Source organism: Betta splendens, chromosome 9, assembly GCF_900634795.4.
Source record: "Betta splendens chromosome 9, fBetSpl5.4, whole genome shotgun sequence".
NCBI classification, from domain to species: Eukaryota; Metazoa; Chordata; class Actinopteri; order Anabantiformes; family Osphronemidae; genus Betta; species Betta splendens.
Genome location: NC_040889.2, coordinates 14,297,489 through 14,314,762, shown reverse-complemented (window position 1 = coordinate 14,314,762; position 17,274 = coordinate 14,297,489). Strand labels below are relative to the sequence as shown.

Below are 17,274 nucleotides of genomic sequence, written 5' to 3'. Positions count from 1 at the left end.
TTTTGATTTGCCGGGAAAGGGGAACTCGGGGGGGTAAAAGTGCTCGGGGCGACCGTCTCGGCAGCCACAAACCACAGCAGAACAAGAGAAACTTGAAGCTGAGGTGAACAATAAAACACCAATGTCCTGCTTTTATGTATTATATTATTCAGCAAGAAAATGCTATTTCTACATAATTTGAGGCTCACTGGCCAAAGATTGTTCAGGCATTTTACATGAAGAACATCACTGCAAGAGAAGCACCTACAGTATAAAACCATAAACATCTTTTCACAAACTTTGCTAACTCTGTAAGAAAATTAAAATTTTTATCACCCAAAACACATTAATATGGGGAGAGTTTGTAAAATTAAATTCCGTTAGTTAAGTAATATTTTCATATTGTGCCCATTCATGTGCAAAGGTCGCTAAGGTGATACTGGATGAAGTTGTTGTTGTAGTTGTTGATAGTTGTAGTAGTAGTAGTAGTTGTAGTTGTAGTTGTAGTTATACGGGCCTGAGCAGCTGTTAAAGGACTCTGTGCCATGTTTGATCAGGTATCCAGTTCTTACATTGCATCCATGATTTGATGTTTACAATACAAACAATGATGACGGTGCTACTTGTCTCACATTGTGTTCAAACATACAATCTGTACCTTTTCTCCATTCATAGGATTGTGCTATGACCCAGGCTCATTGAACAGATGGCACCAGAGCTGACAGAGTGTAGGCAGCAAGTCAAATTTCAAACAAATAATAAAAAACACACATGTAACATATTAGCTGCTTTATGTCTACAAGAAGAAAATAAATCACACACTAATGTCACAAATCTCACATTAGATCAGGCACAGGTTCCTTCATTATCTTGATGTCTTTCGCAGAGAATAGCCTTCATTCCATAAAAACAGCCTGATGCAAAAAATGATTCGGGAACAATCCCAACCAGCCGTCACAGGTGTCTGTGCATGCGACTGCAGCGCTCAGGAGCGATACGTTCCAAAGATGTGATCCCAGTGGGTGAAGTAAGGGGCGTAGTTCCCGCTGTGCAGGCTGTGGTGGGCCTGGTGGTGGGGCGCGCCTCCCAGGCAGGGCAGCAGTCTGTGCAGCGCCCAGGGCAGGTTGTAGCCACAGTGGTCCTCCACCGCCAGCCAGCTGTTGAGGAGGTGGAAGACGACCTCGCTCAGGGGGTGGGCGCCCACGAGCCAGGAGCTGCTCAGGGCCAGCAGCAGCAGAGACAGCAGCTCGGCACAGCTGGCATCCTGGGCTGTCAGGGCGAAGGGGATGTGGTGCTGGTGGTGCTGCTGGTGGATGCTGCGGTACAGGCTGGGAACCCTGACGAGGAACAGAAGAAAAGCAGCTGTCTGGTTACACTCTTCCTGTGATGGGAAATTGTGGAAATAGTTGTGGAATGGTAACATGGTAGAATGTGGCACCGCCAGAAAAAAAAAAAAAAGTTCAATTTTCCTCACAGGGAGTTCATTGTCTCGAGGCACTTTAAGACCTTCACAACTAACACCCACATGAATAGAGCTTTCAACTGTAGCCAGTCAATAAACTGCCATTTGCATTTATTCGGTCAGCGGGTTATTTATATGTTCACCTTCAGACATCAACCACCGAGTTGTCAGGAACTTAATTTATAGGAACAGTTTCAGAACTTCCGGAGTTTGATTCAGCGTGAGCAAAGCATAAGTTTGGATCTAATTTTAGACCACGTTGATCTCTACTGAGGGAGGAGCTGCCTGTTTGTCATCGTACTGAAGATTCTATTCACTGTCAAAATCTGTGCCAAGCTAATTACAACAATGTTATATATGTTATTGGACCACACAGTTTATGAAGCTGTTTCATCTGTTCCTCATAAACCACAGATGTTTCAGTATGAAGAATACTGCTGGATTACACAATCATCCTTATTGTTAAACATATTTACTACTTTAATGGTTACATTTTTTTATTTGTTCTAGTCTTGTTTTTTTGTGTTGAACTCTTTCTGCTGCTTTTATTCACATTTCATTTTACAATTTGAACCATTACACTTAGCTTTAATAAATTTAAAACTAAGGTCTTAAAGTGATATTTAAATCACTGTTATAAGTCTTAACAATAATAAATACTTGCTGTAAAAGTCATGGAATACTTTGCATTTACTAAATTAAAATATCAGGATAATCTTCATTTTGTGGAACAAGGTCATTAGTAGCAGCCTGGGGAGTGTCTTGCTCAAGGACACACCTGGTGCCAAAGGTGGGGATTGAGCTGGCGACCTTCTACTGAGCTACCAGGCCTCAGATTAAAGAAATATCAAATTTTAGTGTGTAATTTATTCAGCAATATGCTATTTTATTACTGGCCGTTAATTAAATAGACGTTATATAAACGTTAACGGAGGTTGCTCTATTCATTCAGTACAGTACAGAAGATATAGACTACCCGTTTACTTTCCATCCCCTACGTATATTTAGGGATCCTATATGAGAATAAAACTTTAGTAGAATTTAGTAGAAAGAAAACACCCAGCACCAGTGGGCGGATGCGGCCCTCCTCACCTGTGCATGGACAAATGCCACAGAAAGAAGAACGTGTCAAAAAGGAGAAAACACGCGAAGACCTCCACAAACAGCCGCCAACAGGTCGGAGCCTGCTCCGGTAACGCGGGCTCGCGCACGCTCTGCAGCAGCGCCGTGGCGGGCAGGACGGCGGTCAGGTACCGGCGCAGCACCCTCCACAAGCACTCGCACCATCGGCCGAGCGGCGGCGGCGGGCCCGAGCCCGCGTCGACCCTCCACGAGCGCACCCGGTGACACACGCTGCCCAGCGCGTCCAGCGCGAGGAACGGCGCGCACAGCACGACGTGCGTCAGGAAGGCGCAGAGCGCGGGCAGGCAGCGCGAGCGCAGGACCTGCTCCTGCCCGGCTCTCACCACGTCCCACAGCTGCTGGAGCGCGAGCGCACGCGCGTCTCCATCTTCCGTGGAGGACGCTTTCATCGCGCACTCCTCGCGCTACCGCACATGGTGTCGCGCGTGTGGAGCCGTCGCTCGGCGTCAGCCGCTGGTGAAGTGCAGCGGTTCGTCTGATGGGAGTCCGGTCTCCACTTTGCACAAACTAAAGCGCTCGGTGCTCACACTTTATGGTTCTTCTAGCAGTGGAAAAGAAAGACCGTCTGTCTCCACTGGGTGGTAGGAGGAGCCCGGACCCTGGTGTAAAAGTGTCCTCGTCTGTTGCCTTAGTGAGCGTCAATAACTGAGTAAAGCCCCCAATGACATCCTACAGCTTCCGGTAACAGAGAGACCTACAGACCATCCGTCCCTGGAAACGCAGGGGATTTCTGGGACACGGTTGCATTAATGGCTTTCAATGGCAGGCTGGTTTCACACAGTGAACAATGACGTTTGTGTAGTCGTGGCGAAATAGAGATAACTGAAAGAAGTGACTTAACTCTCACTGGGTTTTCTTGGAATTATCTTGCAACACAAAAAAATGTAATTAGACGTGGATTGAATCATCACGGAAATGTGATGATTGGAGAGTTTGTTTAAGTTTTGCTCCTGTGTTGTAACTGAAGCGTCTATAGAACGTCTATTACATCAAACTACATTTTTGTACAGACCCACGTCCAACAGTTAACAGCATGCTATTTATTATCACATTGGACAGCATTATAAATTATCCTAATGAAACTCATGACTTCTCAAAGGAAAACTCACAGTACTTTATTGTCAAATGACAAATATTGTCTTTTCACATTCATTAATGAAATCAGTGCAAAACGTCCATGTTGTCACAAATCTCAATGAAAATCTGACTTAAATTAACAACCAAAAACTAATTGGACCAAATTCAGACAACAGCAACGTAGTGTATGACTTGACAAGAATGGAAGTCGAATGTAAGACACATTGAAGGTCAGCTAAATATTTTTTCTGCTGTGCTGTTATTGACTGAGTCAGTGTCTCAACAAATCCGGTATTGTAAGCATTCCAGATAATAAGTCTGCTTCAGAAGTGGTTCTTATGACCATATGACATATGTGATATGGTCACTAACTCATACGGATTCTGTATCACAACACTCAAACATTTTAGCAACCGCCTTTTGGTCCTGGTAGAAGTCATGTCAAGTGCTAGAAATGCTTTGAGGTGTCCAGCGAGTAACTGCATTCTGTGGCTTGATGTACTTTTGTAATACAGTTTCTTCTGTAAACCTTCTTCCAGTCAGTGAATCACGTTGCCAAAGATTCAAAGGCAATTCACTGCTGCAAGTACTGCAGACACACTCCTGCAAAAACTATCGGGATGCAGCAAGTCTCTAATTTGGTTTAAAACCAGACAACAAATGACACCGGAATGAATGAAAACCTACATTTACAGTGCAACAAACAAACTGTGACAAACAAAGTGCTACAAAGACACAGCAAAATGTGGTACAACTTCATATCAATATTCAACAGGTTCCCTGTGCGCAAAAGAAAATTTAAGGTAAGACCAGCGGGCAAACAAGCGGAGTGACGGAGTGGCACCAAAGGCTACCAAACGGCACATTCTTCATCCCAGCTCAACATCTACAGCGACACGCCTGGACTGGACCCGCATTTTTCAAGCTGTGCACAGATCAGACAGCTACTGTTCCTTTCACTAAATTGCCTGTTTTTAAAGTGTGAGTACAATTATTTTTTATTTGTTTATTTTATAATAATTGTGTATTCATTATAATTCACATTTTTTGCTTTTTGTAATATAAGCTTTGATTGATTTTGTATTTTAATTTGTCCAACTAACTTCCATCTTCCATCTTATTGACTACTGTTAATTCATTAATTATCTTATCATAAATAAGATAAAATTACCTCTTCATAGCAAGTCATTCCAATTAATCATTGGATAATCATGCCTTTCAAATAAATAATTACAGTGGCAGTTTGCTGGAACAAGCAGTGGTATTTTTCTTTAACCTTACTTATAAAAGTATAGCAACAGATAGTACTACAGATAGTATAACCGTAGATATAGTAGCTTTTTTTGCAAAACCAATCCAGCTGTTTGGACAAAAAAGCTCAGTCGCTGCAGAAACAATGGTTTAGTGATGCAGCTTTCCACTCTGATTAAAGTGTCAGTCTGTTAGAGACAAGTTGTGGAAAGGGATATGGATATAAAGAGCTGTAATCCTCATTCTTGTGACTGGATGCAGTTGAGGCACAAATCATAAAAAGCAGGTCTAGTTCCATCAAGATAATGTCAGTCTGAAAAAGATGTTTATCACAAACTCACATCTACTTAGTTTGTGCTCCTCCTAATTCCACAGTACTCAATCTACATCTGGTCATTTTCTATTGGAGCACAGCAGCAATAACACTTCGCAAAAGCTCTTCTAGTCAAAGTGTCTGTGATTTCTAGCAGTGATTGTGAGTTGTTTGAGAAATACGGGCCCTGGTCCACAGAGCTTCTCCGGAGCTAAAGGAGAACTGGTGAGCCTGCCTGCCTCCTGTCCTCCTGCTGACAGTCCTCCAGGCCTGAGTGGTCCCGTGTGGCCCACAACGGGTCTTGTTACTAGTTCACGTCCAGAATTTGCTCACCAACAATGTCCATGGCTACAGAGGCCTTGATGGGGCTGTCCGCAGAGCCAGAGTCAACAAACATCTGAGGTATGTCGTTGCCGAAGTAGATTTTACTGTTCGCGGCGATGGCCTTGTATTTCATTAGCTGCAGGTACTCTGGTGTTAACTTTAGCTGCAAAGAGGAGAGAGTTCAGAGCACAAAACAGCACTAGGAAACATTAAGCACCCACGTGGGTTCACCTCTTCACCTTATTGGCCTCGGCTGTTCTCAGCGCTGTGTAGAACTCTGCATCTGCTTTGGCTTTCTGCCGGGCCAGGAAAGCGCTGTCTGCGAATTACAAGCATCACAGTCAACATGTTATGACTGCGTCTGGTTCCACGTGATTACACAATTTTACTTGTCACAGCAAGTCAGAATGATCATTTGACACCTATTGATTCCCCTGCTCAAGTCAACAAGCATGGAACCAGCACACCTTATTATTGTGTGGTCATCACTGTTGTTCTAGTGTTTGAGCTAAGACAAGCCAGACATATGATGTCGTAAAGACTCATGTGAAAAGCCAAATTCTCTACAGAACTCCTCCCACATTAAGGTACAGCAATGCATGTAAACAGACTTTGATACAAACCTTCTATCTCGGAGATCTTCTTTTCAGTTTCCTTCTCCATGACCTTCTGTCCAAACTTGATCTCTGCCACTTGTGCCACTTTCTCTGCCTCTATAAACCGAGGAATTATCATAGATCATAACAAAACCATAAAACCTTAATGTGCTCCATGCAGCTGGAACTGTGACTAATTGCTGTGGTTTTCTCTCTTACCTATCACAGCTTTGATCCTTTCTGTCTCTGCCTCCTTCTCCACGACCTTCTGTGTCTGTTGAGAGATCAGCAGCTTTGTCTTCTCACTCTCCCTGCAAACAAAAAAACCCATGTTTGTCCAACAGGTGAGCATTTGCTGAAAACAAATTGCCAAAGGTTTCAGAGTCTGACCTGAGCCCAGGAAACAAAGTGAGCATTATGTAAGAACCTGGACTGTAATGTTGCCACCTTGGTAGACGTTGTGCGCCAAGAGCAATGAGCCAAAACCGCTACTGGTATTTTTCCATCGAGTGAATCATATTTTCTCGTATGCTTTGTCCAATTTCTATCCGTGGGTTTCAGTGTCAGCAATGCCAGTGCCCAGTCTGCCAGACAGGCTGTAGTAACAAAACCTAAATTTTAAACCAAGTGAAACTAAAAGTGACTAAAACTCTTACAATCATTGTAATTTTAGATCATCCTGTAAAATCCCAAATGTAAATTTGTTAACAGCATGTGTCACACTGGGACTAATTTGTGATGCCTTACTGGACTCCGCTTCCAGTAAGCAACTTCCCACAGTTCACATAACTGAAGAGTTACACTGATGAGTAACACCACAGGAACACAAACCAGTTGAGGGTTGAGTTCCAAAAAGTAATCCCAAGACAAACTAGCCCAGCGGAGCACATTTATAAACTTTATTTTATGGGAAAAAATAATGAATATCAAAATCCTCTACATCCTGAACAGCCTTTCTGGGAATCTGACATCACAAGTAGAATACAGAGAAACCTCAGTGGTTTCAGGCTTTGAGAGGCAGGTTCACTTTACTGCAAACACATTCAACTGACCAACTACAGTAACTTTATAGGTTCACAGGCTTCATTAAAGAACAAACCAAAGTGTTGTGCATCTGTTTAGTGTTACCTCACTCAATGGGAGCCAGTCCTGGACGCTGTGGAGTGTTAGTGAAGGCTGTACGCTACATAACTTTGGGACAGTGTTTTTTTTTTCTCCAAAACCCTCATTGTTCATTCTTTTCACTAGTCATAGTTCATGAGAACATAGTTTGGAAATACGCACAAGAACAAGTACCAACAGTTTGGAATGTTACTGAGAATTTAGATGGTAAATGTGCACAGCGTTTCTCTTTAGACTTTGAAGATTAATGCAAGACAGAACTTGTTCATGTAAAACACAATGAAGCATGGAACGAGTTCAATTAATACAAATCTCGTGGTGTCAAAATAGACCAGTTGGCACTTGCATCTATCATTCTGAACTATGTCCATTATCAGCATAAACTGCAGTGCACTGCCTGACTGCATCTGTGAAGACAGCATGGTCAAGATGCTGACATGTTCTTCTTCCCCTATACGACTCAGCAGAAGGATCTGAATGAAGATCCCCACTGTTTATGAGAAACAAATTATTTATAAAGACAGGCTTCAGGGGCTCAGGGAGCTTTACTTGGTGTTGCTACCAAAAAAGAAAACTCACATGAGCTCATAGTTCCTGCGAATGCTCTCTGGGATGTTTGGTTTTGTGACACGGACAGCCTGTGGAGCAAAGAGAATAAACAGAAGACAGGGAAAAAACATTTAACTCAGCTGAAAAACAAAGACAGCAGGAGTGTAACAAGAAACACGATGCTAAAAGCTGGAGGAAATTCCTGGGACAAAAGGGCGCTGCCACAGACCCTCTGGACTGCAATGGTTTATCACTCATAAAACACATTCCTTCAGATGGTACTGGTGGAGGAAACGTAAGCTCAGTGAAGAACACTGAAAACCAGTGTGCACCATCTCTCATTTCAGTGCAACATCATGACGTGAAAATGCTTGTGTATCAGCTTATGGTGTTGTGGGTTCGAGGAGATCTTTTCTGGTAGGGGGGCTCGGATTTGTTTTGCCAAGGTCATGTTTTATTTGCTGCCTGCAGTTGACTCCTTGTTCGGTGTGTGAAGAACTACATTTCCCAACATTCCTCAGCAAAGAGTCCTAATCTTGACATCTAGTACCTGAATGATGAGTCCGGGTGCCATGGATGTCAGATCCTCTTGTAGCGTCAACTTCAGGTTTTCATCAATTTGGTCTGTGGGGAGAAAACAGAAGGGAGGATAATATCTTTGCTCCAGTCATGGATCACCTATAAACATAAAGTAACCCTCAAAACCGATAGTGAAGTGATACCTTCTTATGTGGGGAATGCTTCTGTCATAGAAGCCTGCTAAGCCCTAATGCTATATGTAAAGCACTGTGCTGAAGATGCAATTATTATTTCATGCAGCTAATAAATAGAGTATAGATAAAGGATTTCTCTTCCCCTGTGACCAACACTGACCCACAAACTAAAGACACTCATAGATTGTGGGAACATGTGAGGCAGTTAGGTTATTTTATTCAGTATAGTATCCTAACCCATACAGCTCTTCACTGCAATCTAACACCTTGTCACTTGAACTTTGAGTCGGCGCCATGTGTGAAAAGTGTACGAATAAAACTATCTTGACTTGACGTCTCCTAAACACACAGAACATGTTTGCTCGATCCTTTAGTCCATCTGATACTGGCCCAGACAAATCACCTCTGTTTCTACCAGAATTATGCAACGCTCGCAGACATTCAACAATGATTTGCACCCTAATCTTTACACACACACACACACACACACACACACACACACACACACACACACACACACACACACACACACACACACACACACACACACACACACACACACACACACACACACACACACACACACACACACACACACACACACACACACACACAGATTTCCCAGGAACCTCTGAACCTTTTAACAGTGTGTTAAACATCAGGAGAGAATGCTCTGTAAGCTTAAAAAGAGTATTTTAGATCAGAAATTTGCAGTTCATATGGTTTAATAACAGAGAGCGTAAGGAAAACAACTGTGTACTTTATGAAGTTCAAGCAAAATCACAAATGGTTAGTCCTTTGTATCTTCCATGTAGAAAATATATACTTACACCATGTTTTATGTACATTCTGTGGATTGTGGTTATGTTGTAACAAACACAAGGCTAAAATTACAGCCAGCATCGCATGTTCGACAGCTGTAGGCTGACTACACACTGAGTATGTGAATAACTCATTAAAGGCAGAGTGAACACATGTTTTACACCCAACAACAATCCTCACCAAACAAGCCAATGTAGACCTCCTGCAGTGAGTGAACGCTGCAGAACTGGTTGAGTTCGTGGTGAACCTTGTTGAATATCAACGCTTTGTCGTAGTCGGCTGTGAAGTTCCTCACTATGTCGTAGACTAAAGAGAAAAAACAAGTGTCAGTGAAATGCAGAGAACAATATAGTTGGCTATGCTGTAAATTGTTCTCCCTTAATGCATATATATAATGCATATGACACTTATTTAGACTTTCATCATATCATCTTTTAGTAGATACAGAAGTAGTACAGATGTAGCCACTACTGTTTTTCTAAGATGAGCTTGTAGGGTTGTGCTCATGACCAGACTCTTCCTTTCTCCAAATTTTACCTACTTACTTAGTTATATTGTTCTTTTACCAACCCATTGAAGTTTGTCCCAAAGGTTTTAAAGCTCATCTCTGTACTTTTCTATAACAGGGTTTGAATATTCTGGTGCAACCGCTGTACTTTTGTTCATGAAGTCCAACTTCTTGCTGATGTCACAGTTGATTTAGGATGTTTGGAGCTCTTCGGAGCTTAACTGCTGCAGTTTGGCAGTTTGGTCTTGGCTCATATACACCTTTTGATGTCAATAGCAAATGTTTTTAGTCACTAAATATAGGATTTTGGTCTTACTGTTCCAGTACTTTTGGGGGGGGGGTTTCTACTAATGTTAGAATGACCCTCAGTCACAGAATCTAACAAAAAATAAGAATGTGATGAAAACAGTACTTAGTGTTTTGGTCTGGTGAACTTACCTGCTGATGGAATGAGATAGTTTACCACCTCTATGCGGTCGAAGTAAATCATAACTCCCCCGCTGTAAGAGAAATACACTGTAAGAATGCGACTTTTATCCACTTTAATACAGGATGAAAACAAGTTGTATTTTTAGTTTGTAATGATGGTCTTGGCTCAGACGTGATGTGATACTCTACGTAATGTATCATGTGGGAGTGTTGATACAAGACAAACAAGTAATAACATTTAGGTTAACCAAACCCACCTTGTGCCACACGGTACATTCTTTACTTCGTCTGTCTGCAGCGTCGTCTACAAGAGTGAAAAAAATAATTACACAAATTAAGACACTTATTATATTATATTTACCTTTCTGATACTACACAAGGATCAACAGCCACATGGATTAAAGGTATGTCGACCAACACTGTAAAAAAAAACTGATCATTCAGTACGTTAATCATAAAAAAGGAAAAAAAAGGTGAGCATTATGCAATACATGTCACGATAGATCATTATGGTTCAACACAATTGATCCGCAAATTATCTTATTACCCATTTACAAGAGAATTCTGATCCTGCATTTTTAATGCGACCCCCGATTGCTCACCCAAAGGCAGATTGGAGTTGCATGTAATAGCAATAATCATCAGGCGTGAACAGCTCCATGAACTGGAAGACTCTAATCCTCAGCCTGGAGCAGACTTTACCTGTTATGGGCTGTTTTGGCTGCTGTAGGGAAGCTGTGGCTTTTTGCTGTAAAGGGTTTATCAGACGCACCTGAACAGACTTGTATGTGGTAATGAACGGAAGCATGAGATGGAAGCCAGGGCCACTGGTGGTAGTCAGGAGAGCCCCTCCTCTGTGTTACACAATCAAACAGACAAAAGACACACAGTTGATAGTGTCCAAGACAGAGCTTTGAAGTGGAACTGAGAATTTAACTTGTAATAATGTAAAACAATTGTTTTCTTTTTGAAGATGTTAGATTAGATATTCCGCCTGAAAAGATCCACTTACTTGGGATCCTGAAAACGTGAGAACATTCTCATGATTAGGACTTCAAAGGCATCAGATCAACATTACAAAGTAATGACACACTATGAGACAATTTATGGCTCAAACTCTTACAAAATCTCTTGTAATCTCTTACAACACCCATCTACTGCATGTCACCTCAAGTGATTAGAATGTAAATACCCTGCACATAAGAAGACGAAATATCCCAAAACCACAACAGGAATTTTTTTAATATCCAGGTGTCTGCAGTGTCTTTATATTCTCATATTTCCAGCTGAGAAGTTTAATCACTAACACTTCAGTGCATGAAATGAATAAATAAATAAATAAAATAAAATACCTGTGTGCTGTGTACTCACCTATAGTAAACTCCGGTGTGTCCTTCTTCAATCTTGTGCACAGAGGTTAAGAGTGCCGCTCCTCCAAGCGCAGCAATTATTGAGAATATGGCCCCCCACTGTGCCATCCTGACAAAGACACACAGGAGACAGGAAGTTGAAATGAACAGCTTATAGGCGAGTTTGTGCCGAGTGGCCTGCGCCGGCAGCTGCTTGTGTAGCGCAGCAGTAGTAAGTGGGCGCTGGCGTCTTACTCACTGCTTTATCTGCTACTCAGCTCAGGCTTAACCAGGCATCAGCTGGGACACACTGACCTTGTCACACTTAAAAAGGATTGACTGTAAAGTGTGAAAGCATGCCCTTCATAAATAACTCAGGTACAATCTTGAAACACTATATTTTATATTCCTCAATAGACATACGTTTATTTTGACTTAGGGGGTTTAAGAGCCGGATAAGCACGTGTCTTAGGTTGTAAGGATTTGCAGGGATACAATCTGGTGACCCTGTTGGCTCAACATCCTATTTGTCACCAAGCCACACTCTTCATTTCAGTTCTGAACGTGACTGTATAAATCTCTGTTCTGTTGTTCTTGTGTGCCCAGCGATACTGTTGCCATAATAAATGCTGTCCTCCAACTTTTATGTTTGAATGAGTTGGTAGGTTTTCATTCATCTTTAGGTCAACAGCACGTCTATCAGTGGGAGAGAACAAAGACACACGTTGTAAAAGGCGTCCTGCGTGGCCAGAGAGAAATAGACACTTAAGGGTGTGTTCAGCACAAATACAGATTCATTCAAACGGCAGACAGAACACAAAGTGTGTGGTCAAGTGGTGGTGGACACGGTCTGAAAGAAAGACGTGAATATCACTGGTGGTCTGTGATAATGTTAGAGCAAAAGTGTCAAAACTTTTCAACCTATCTCTGCTTGGAGCTGTCAGCATTAACAAGACCTACAGCCACGGCCCTTTTTACACGCGTAATATTAGTTACGTCCATGTAACAGACGTTACGGTTAGCGTCAAAACACAACTCGAGGCCACACGTCGTACGCTTGTTCTTCCTATAAAATGCTACTGTCTCATTAAACTATACTTGGGAATTCGCACAAAACGTTTAAATAATACGTTGGACAGGCGTCTCCGGCTCGCCAGGTCTTACCTGTAATTTCGACTAAGATGACACCAACAACAGCTAAGAAGCAGGAACCGCTTCCTTCTGTGCTCCCTCCCCCTCCACCGCTCGGCCCTTCTTCTTCTTCGTTGGTGGTTTGCGGCAGTGTAAATGCGAGCTGGCGTGTTATCGCCCTCTAGTGGTTAACAATCAGCTGAACGCTCTTGTCTTCTTTCTTACCGCTCCGTAGCCCGAATGTTGCTTTAGCGCCCCCTAGAGGGATGCTTGTGAACAGCGCTTCACCTGCGCTCTACCTGACACCAGGTTTCCTGCGGGAACCTGGAGAACCTTGGCTTGTCTGTGTTTTTTCAGTCATATTTGTAAACGTAATCGGGAGCATCAGTCCAGTAGTACTGTACCCGAGGATGAGACCTGGGTTCAGCCAGAGTTTGCATGTTCTCCCTGTGTATGTGTGGGTTCCCACAGTCTGTAAAACATGCAGTTATGTTACTCTGTGACTTTAAACTGCTCTTTAATTGTGATTCTAAAAGTGTTTAATGGTTGTGTGTCTCTATTTGTGGCCCTGTGATCGACTGTGACCTGGACCTCGCCTCTTGAGAAATACCCTCGTTTGGACTGGCTTTAGTACCACTTGACCCTGCTTGGGATAATAGAGGACAGATGGGAGCAATAAACCCCATACAATTTTAATCTTTTAGATCATGATCCATCACAATTCCTACAATTATAACTAATAATATTTGTGTGTGGGAATAAACAAAAATATTGTGTGGAAACACTAAATTTAGTGAAGGCAATCTGGATTGGGACACTTTGCAGTGTCAGCTGCAGATGCTTACAACGACTGGACTAGAAACCTAAAAATGACTAGTAAAGCTACACTGCAGCCATGAACAATGCAGGTACAAAGTAGAAGGTGTATAAAAACTAAAGACAGCTGTGATAACTGAAGTGATGTTACAATTTAATGGAATGTTTCATAATGATAAGGAAATTGCATATATGTTGCTCAATAACAGGCTACGGGTTAATGTGGTTAATATTATGCAGATAATGAGGTGATATTTCCAGTTTTACCTTTACCTTTACTTCAGGTAATATACATGCAGACGCCCTGTTTTCAGTTTAACTTAAACCTTAAAACCGTTTATACTGTAGGTATATACACATATATCAGAGATGTAACTAATTGAAACTCCATTCATTTCTTCTACTTTAGAAACGAGGGCAAATGCGATTGTACTCAATTTCCAAAAGCAAACAACAGATGGAGACACAGACCAGGTGACACGGGCCGCTTGTTCTCAGTGGGACCAGAAGGCTGCAGAAAGCAAAGGCTTCACTCTGCCATGACTTTTAACAGGCTTACAATAATCTTATTATTATAGGATTAACTAAATCATCATCTGATAGTTCTGACTTTTGTTAAAAGCAATTAGATACAAATGCGTAATAAAATGGTGAAGAAGAAGAATTAAAAATGGTAATCTTATCATCTTCAGTCAGCATCAAAAATCAAATACCATCAGAGGCTTGACACTGTAATGGCCGTGGATCTTCACATTTAGCTGCTGGCCTCCTGTGGTCCAGAGCACAACCCCTAGGTGCTGCCTTGGCAGCGCTGTGCCATGCATTTTAAACAGGGAAGGGTGGGGTGATGGAGGGGAACGGGAACAACAGAGCAAGGGAAAAGAAGTTTGTCAGAGTTCATTAAGTATCAAGGGAACATTGCTGGAACTGGCAGCGTAAGCCGCGCCGGGGCCCTAGTGCCATTAATCACGACTGACAAGAAACCAGGGGCCGGGGGAGAAGGTGGAGGGAGGGGAGGCAAAGGGAGGAGGGATCTGCCAGAGACTCTGGTAGTGATTATAGAATGGGGTCCAAGCAGCCCGGGCCAGCGGTGCTGAAGGTAAACGGCGCCGCAGCCAAGGATGGTGAGTTCAGGTGCCGTCGGACGCGGTCGCGGACGGACAGAGGGAGCGCGAAGCTCCAGGCTTTAAAAACTTGCTGCAGGAAGACTCGAATGAGTAATTCATGGCGGCGCAGCTACGGCGAAGCGCGTACGGCCGGACGGGGTCTCTCCCTTTGTTCACTCCAACCTCGCTCCCTCATTTATACGAGCCGGGCCTCTAGCTTTAGCACGCAGGGTGAAAAGAGTGGAAGTGCGGCGGCAACAGCGCGGCCCATATATCTCTGTGGACCTGCCTCATTTTCCCCTCGCACCCCCGGCGGAGGCCGGCCACGCTGCCGCCACCCTGGAAGCAGGAATAAATGGCGGCGAGAAAGCGAGGGGAGGAAAGAAAGGGGAGCTCGTGACTCGTGAAGATGGAGGCCTCTGTTAAGTGCCGTGCTTGAAAGCCCGTCCGGCCTCATTAGCTGTCAGTTGTAACAATACTGAGCTGGCAGCGAAGACTGCTCCCAGTCTCAGTGCCATAAATCACAGGCTGACAGGGCCCTGACAAGGCTGGGAACCGGCACACATGCGAGGCTCGCCTGCTTTCTGCCTCTGCTGATCCGCTTCGCTCTCCCCGCTCTCCTCCCTTTCATCGCCTCTTTCTTCTATCTCCGTTTCTGCCCCGTGCCTGTCTTTTCTCGGTGTCTCCCTTTCTCTCCGTCCACGTCTCTCACGCGCACTCACAGCCCACTGCAGCGTGTCAGCAGACAGCCCAGAACACATGCGCTCACACACGCACACGCTTGCTGTTTTTGGCGTCTCGTCTGCGAGTGTGTTTGACAGGATGGTTTTGGTGAAGTCCGGGGTTCTTTGAATCAAACGCGCTCCCTGGGTCACTCTGACCTTTTTCAAGCACACAGGACATAAGACAATAACTAATATTCATTTGTGGCAAATTAGACTGAAGACTGAAAAGACTACTGTTGCCATGAGTGAGTAAGTGTCAGATAATAAGCAAATAAAGTAACTTTTCCACTTTTAACAAATGCATCACCTCTACAAGCGCTGGCTCTTCAATTGTACATAGTCAGTAGACGAATGGTTTGAAAGTATAATTTGATACGGCAACAGGAAGATAAAAGAAAACAATGATCACACCAGCAAAGCAAATCTGACATAAAAGAATAAACCAACCAGTCATCAATACTAGAAAATACAAAAAAACAAATTAGGTGTTTCCTTTTCCTTCCTATTGGTTACTCAGTTCTAATGTTCCTTATATATAGATGTACTGTGTGTGTATATACAGTATGTATATATATATTTATACCCTGAACAGTAGACTGCTTCACTGACATCCCACTGAGACAACAGTTTACAGACAAACTTGAATCGTAAACATGTGACAGCATGTGGAGGGTGTTGAGCCCGTTCGTATCAGTGCAGCCGTGAGACGGAGCAGGAGCTGCTGCAGCCGCCTGCCTGTGTCCATTACACTGACGCGTGACGCTGTGTGTAACACGACTGGGGAGGAAGGAAGTTAAAGAAAGCCGGGCTGTGGGTCATTAATCATTGTTCGCTGACACACGAGCGCGCGGCGCGTATTTATAGGACTCCACACACATCGTTATGAGGCTTGGAGGGCGCCGGTGCTGAGCTTGCAGCTGGAGTGAACCCAACAGAACATGTAGACACATATTAAGTGAAAAAGTGGCACAACGCACACACTCACATGCAGAGAGTGAGCTCACAGCCGAGAGCCGGCGCTTCAGATCCTACCACGTTCCCACACCGCTGCTCCGCTCCAGAGCGGCGTCCTCGTATCCAGAACCAGCAGGACTCAGCTGGGTCGGCTCACGATGGATTCCTTCTATGCTCTATAGTGACAAGCAGAAATGGGTTATTCAAAATACACCATCAGTGCTGTTATTAGCTGTTTAAAGGATCTGTTTGGGCAGTTTTGGGTTTTGACCACCACTTCGTTTAAGCTGTCTTTCAGTCCTTAGCGCTTTAGGCTGCTAATGACTCCATCGTGTTCGGAGGCCAGACTCTACGGGGGCTGTTTAGTGTTGGACAGGTAGTAAACAGCTGGCTTCTAGAGCTGCTGTGGACTGTGGCTGATGCTAATGAGAGTTGTGAAAATGAACAGGCGCAAAGAGGCAAAATTGTGGACATATATACAAAAGTGTTTAAGTGTATGGGCTATACATATTTTTACTGATTGACTACAATTAAAGGCTTGCTTTCTTGGGCTTAGTTGTGTAAACTTTTAACCCTTAGCCTATAAAGTCCCTTGAGATAAGTATGTTGTATTATATAATAATATTTTAAATATATAAATAAAATTGAGGTGAATATCTAATATTTTCTTCCTTCTCTGCATCGACTGTTGTTATTACTGTTCCAAAGTTTAAGATGTCCTGCCCTTCACGGTGCTGCACAGTCCCAGAGGACGTCCCAACACAAAGTTACACAACTGGGCTCTAAGCAGAGGGACATTTATCTTCCACGGGATCCCTTTAACATCTTCCTCGTGGGTGTCTGCCTGATTTCCCCTTAGGATGAAATTTCTTGGAGGATTAAATGATGGTGTGCGTGCGTGCGTG

General features: G+C 43.3%; 1 protein-coding gene across 2 annotated transcripts; it reads right to left on the bottom strand.

The window, feature by feature from the left end:
- Window positions 1-1,102: 1,102 nt before the first annotated feature.
- On the bottom strand, window positions 1,103-12,958 carry erlin2 (ER lipid raft associated 2). Of its 2 annotated transcripts, XM_029164088.3 has the most exons (13): window positions 12,802-12,957; window positions 11,660-11,767; window positions 11,061-11,142; window positions 10,546-10,592; window positions 10,298-10,359; window positions 9,532-9,657; window positions 8,367-8,440; window positions 7,847-7,905; window positions 6,365-6,456; window positions 6,173-6,262; window positions 5,789-5,868; window positions 5,559-5,712; window positions 1,103-1,316 (listed from the first exon to the last, which is right to left on the bottom strand). In XM_029164088.3, exons 2-13 carry the CDS (start codon window positions 11,764-11,766, stop codon window positions 1,252-1,254), a joined length of 1,038 nt encoding a protein of 345 aa, XP_029019921.3. In that variant the 5' UTR covers window position 11,767; window positions 12,802-12,957; the 3' UTR covers window positions 1,103-1,251. The 2 variants fall into 2 exon arrangements, with proteins under 2 accessions (XP_029019921.3, XP_029019922.1); XM_029164089.2 differs by lacking the exons at window positions 1,103-1,316; window positions 5,559-5,712; window positions 5,789-5,868; window positions 6,173-6,262; window positions 6,365-6,456 and adding an exon at window positions 7,428-7,757 and having other exon boundaries at window positions 12,802-12,958.
- Between the last annotated feature and the right edge of the window lie 4,316 nt (window positions 12,959-17,274).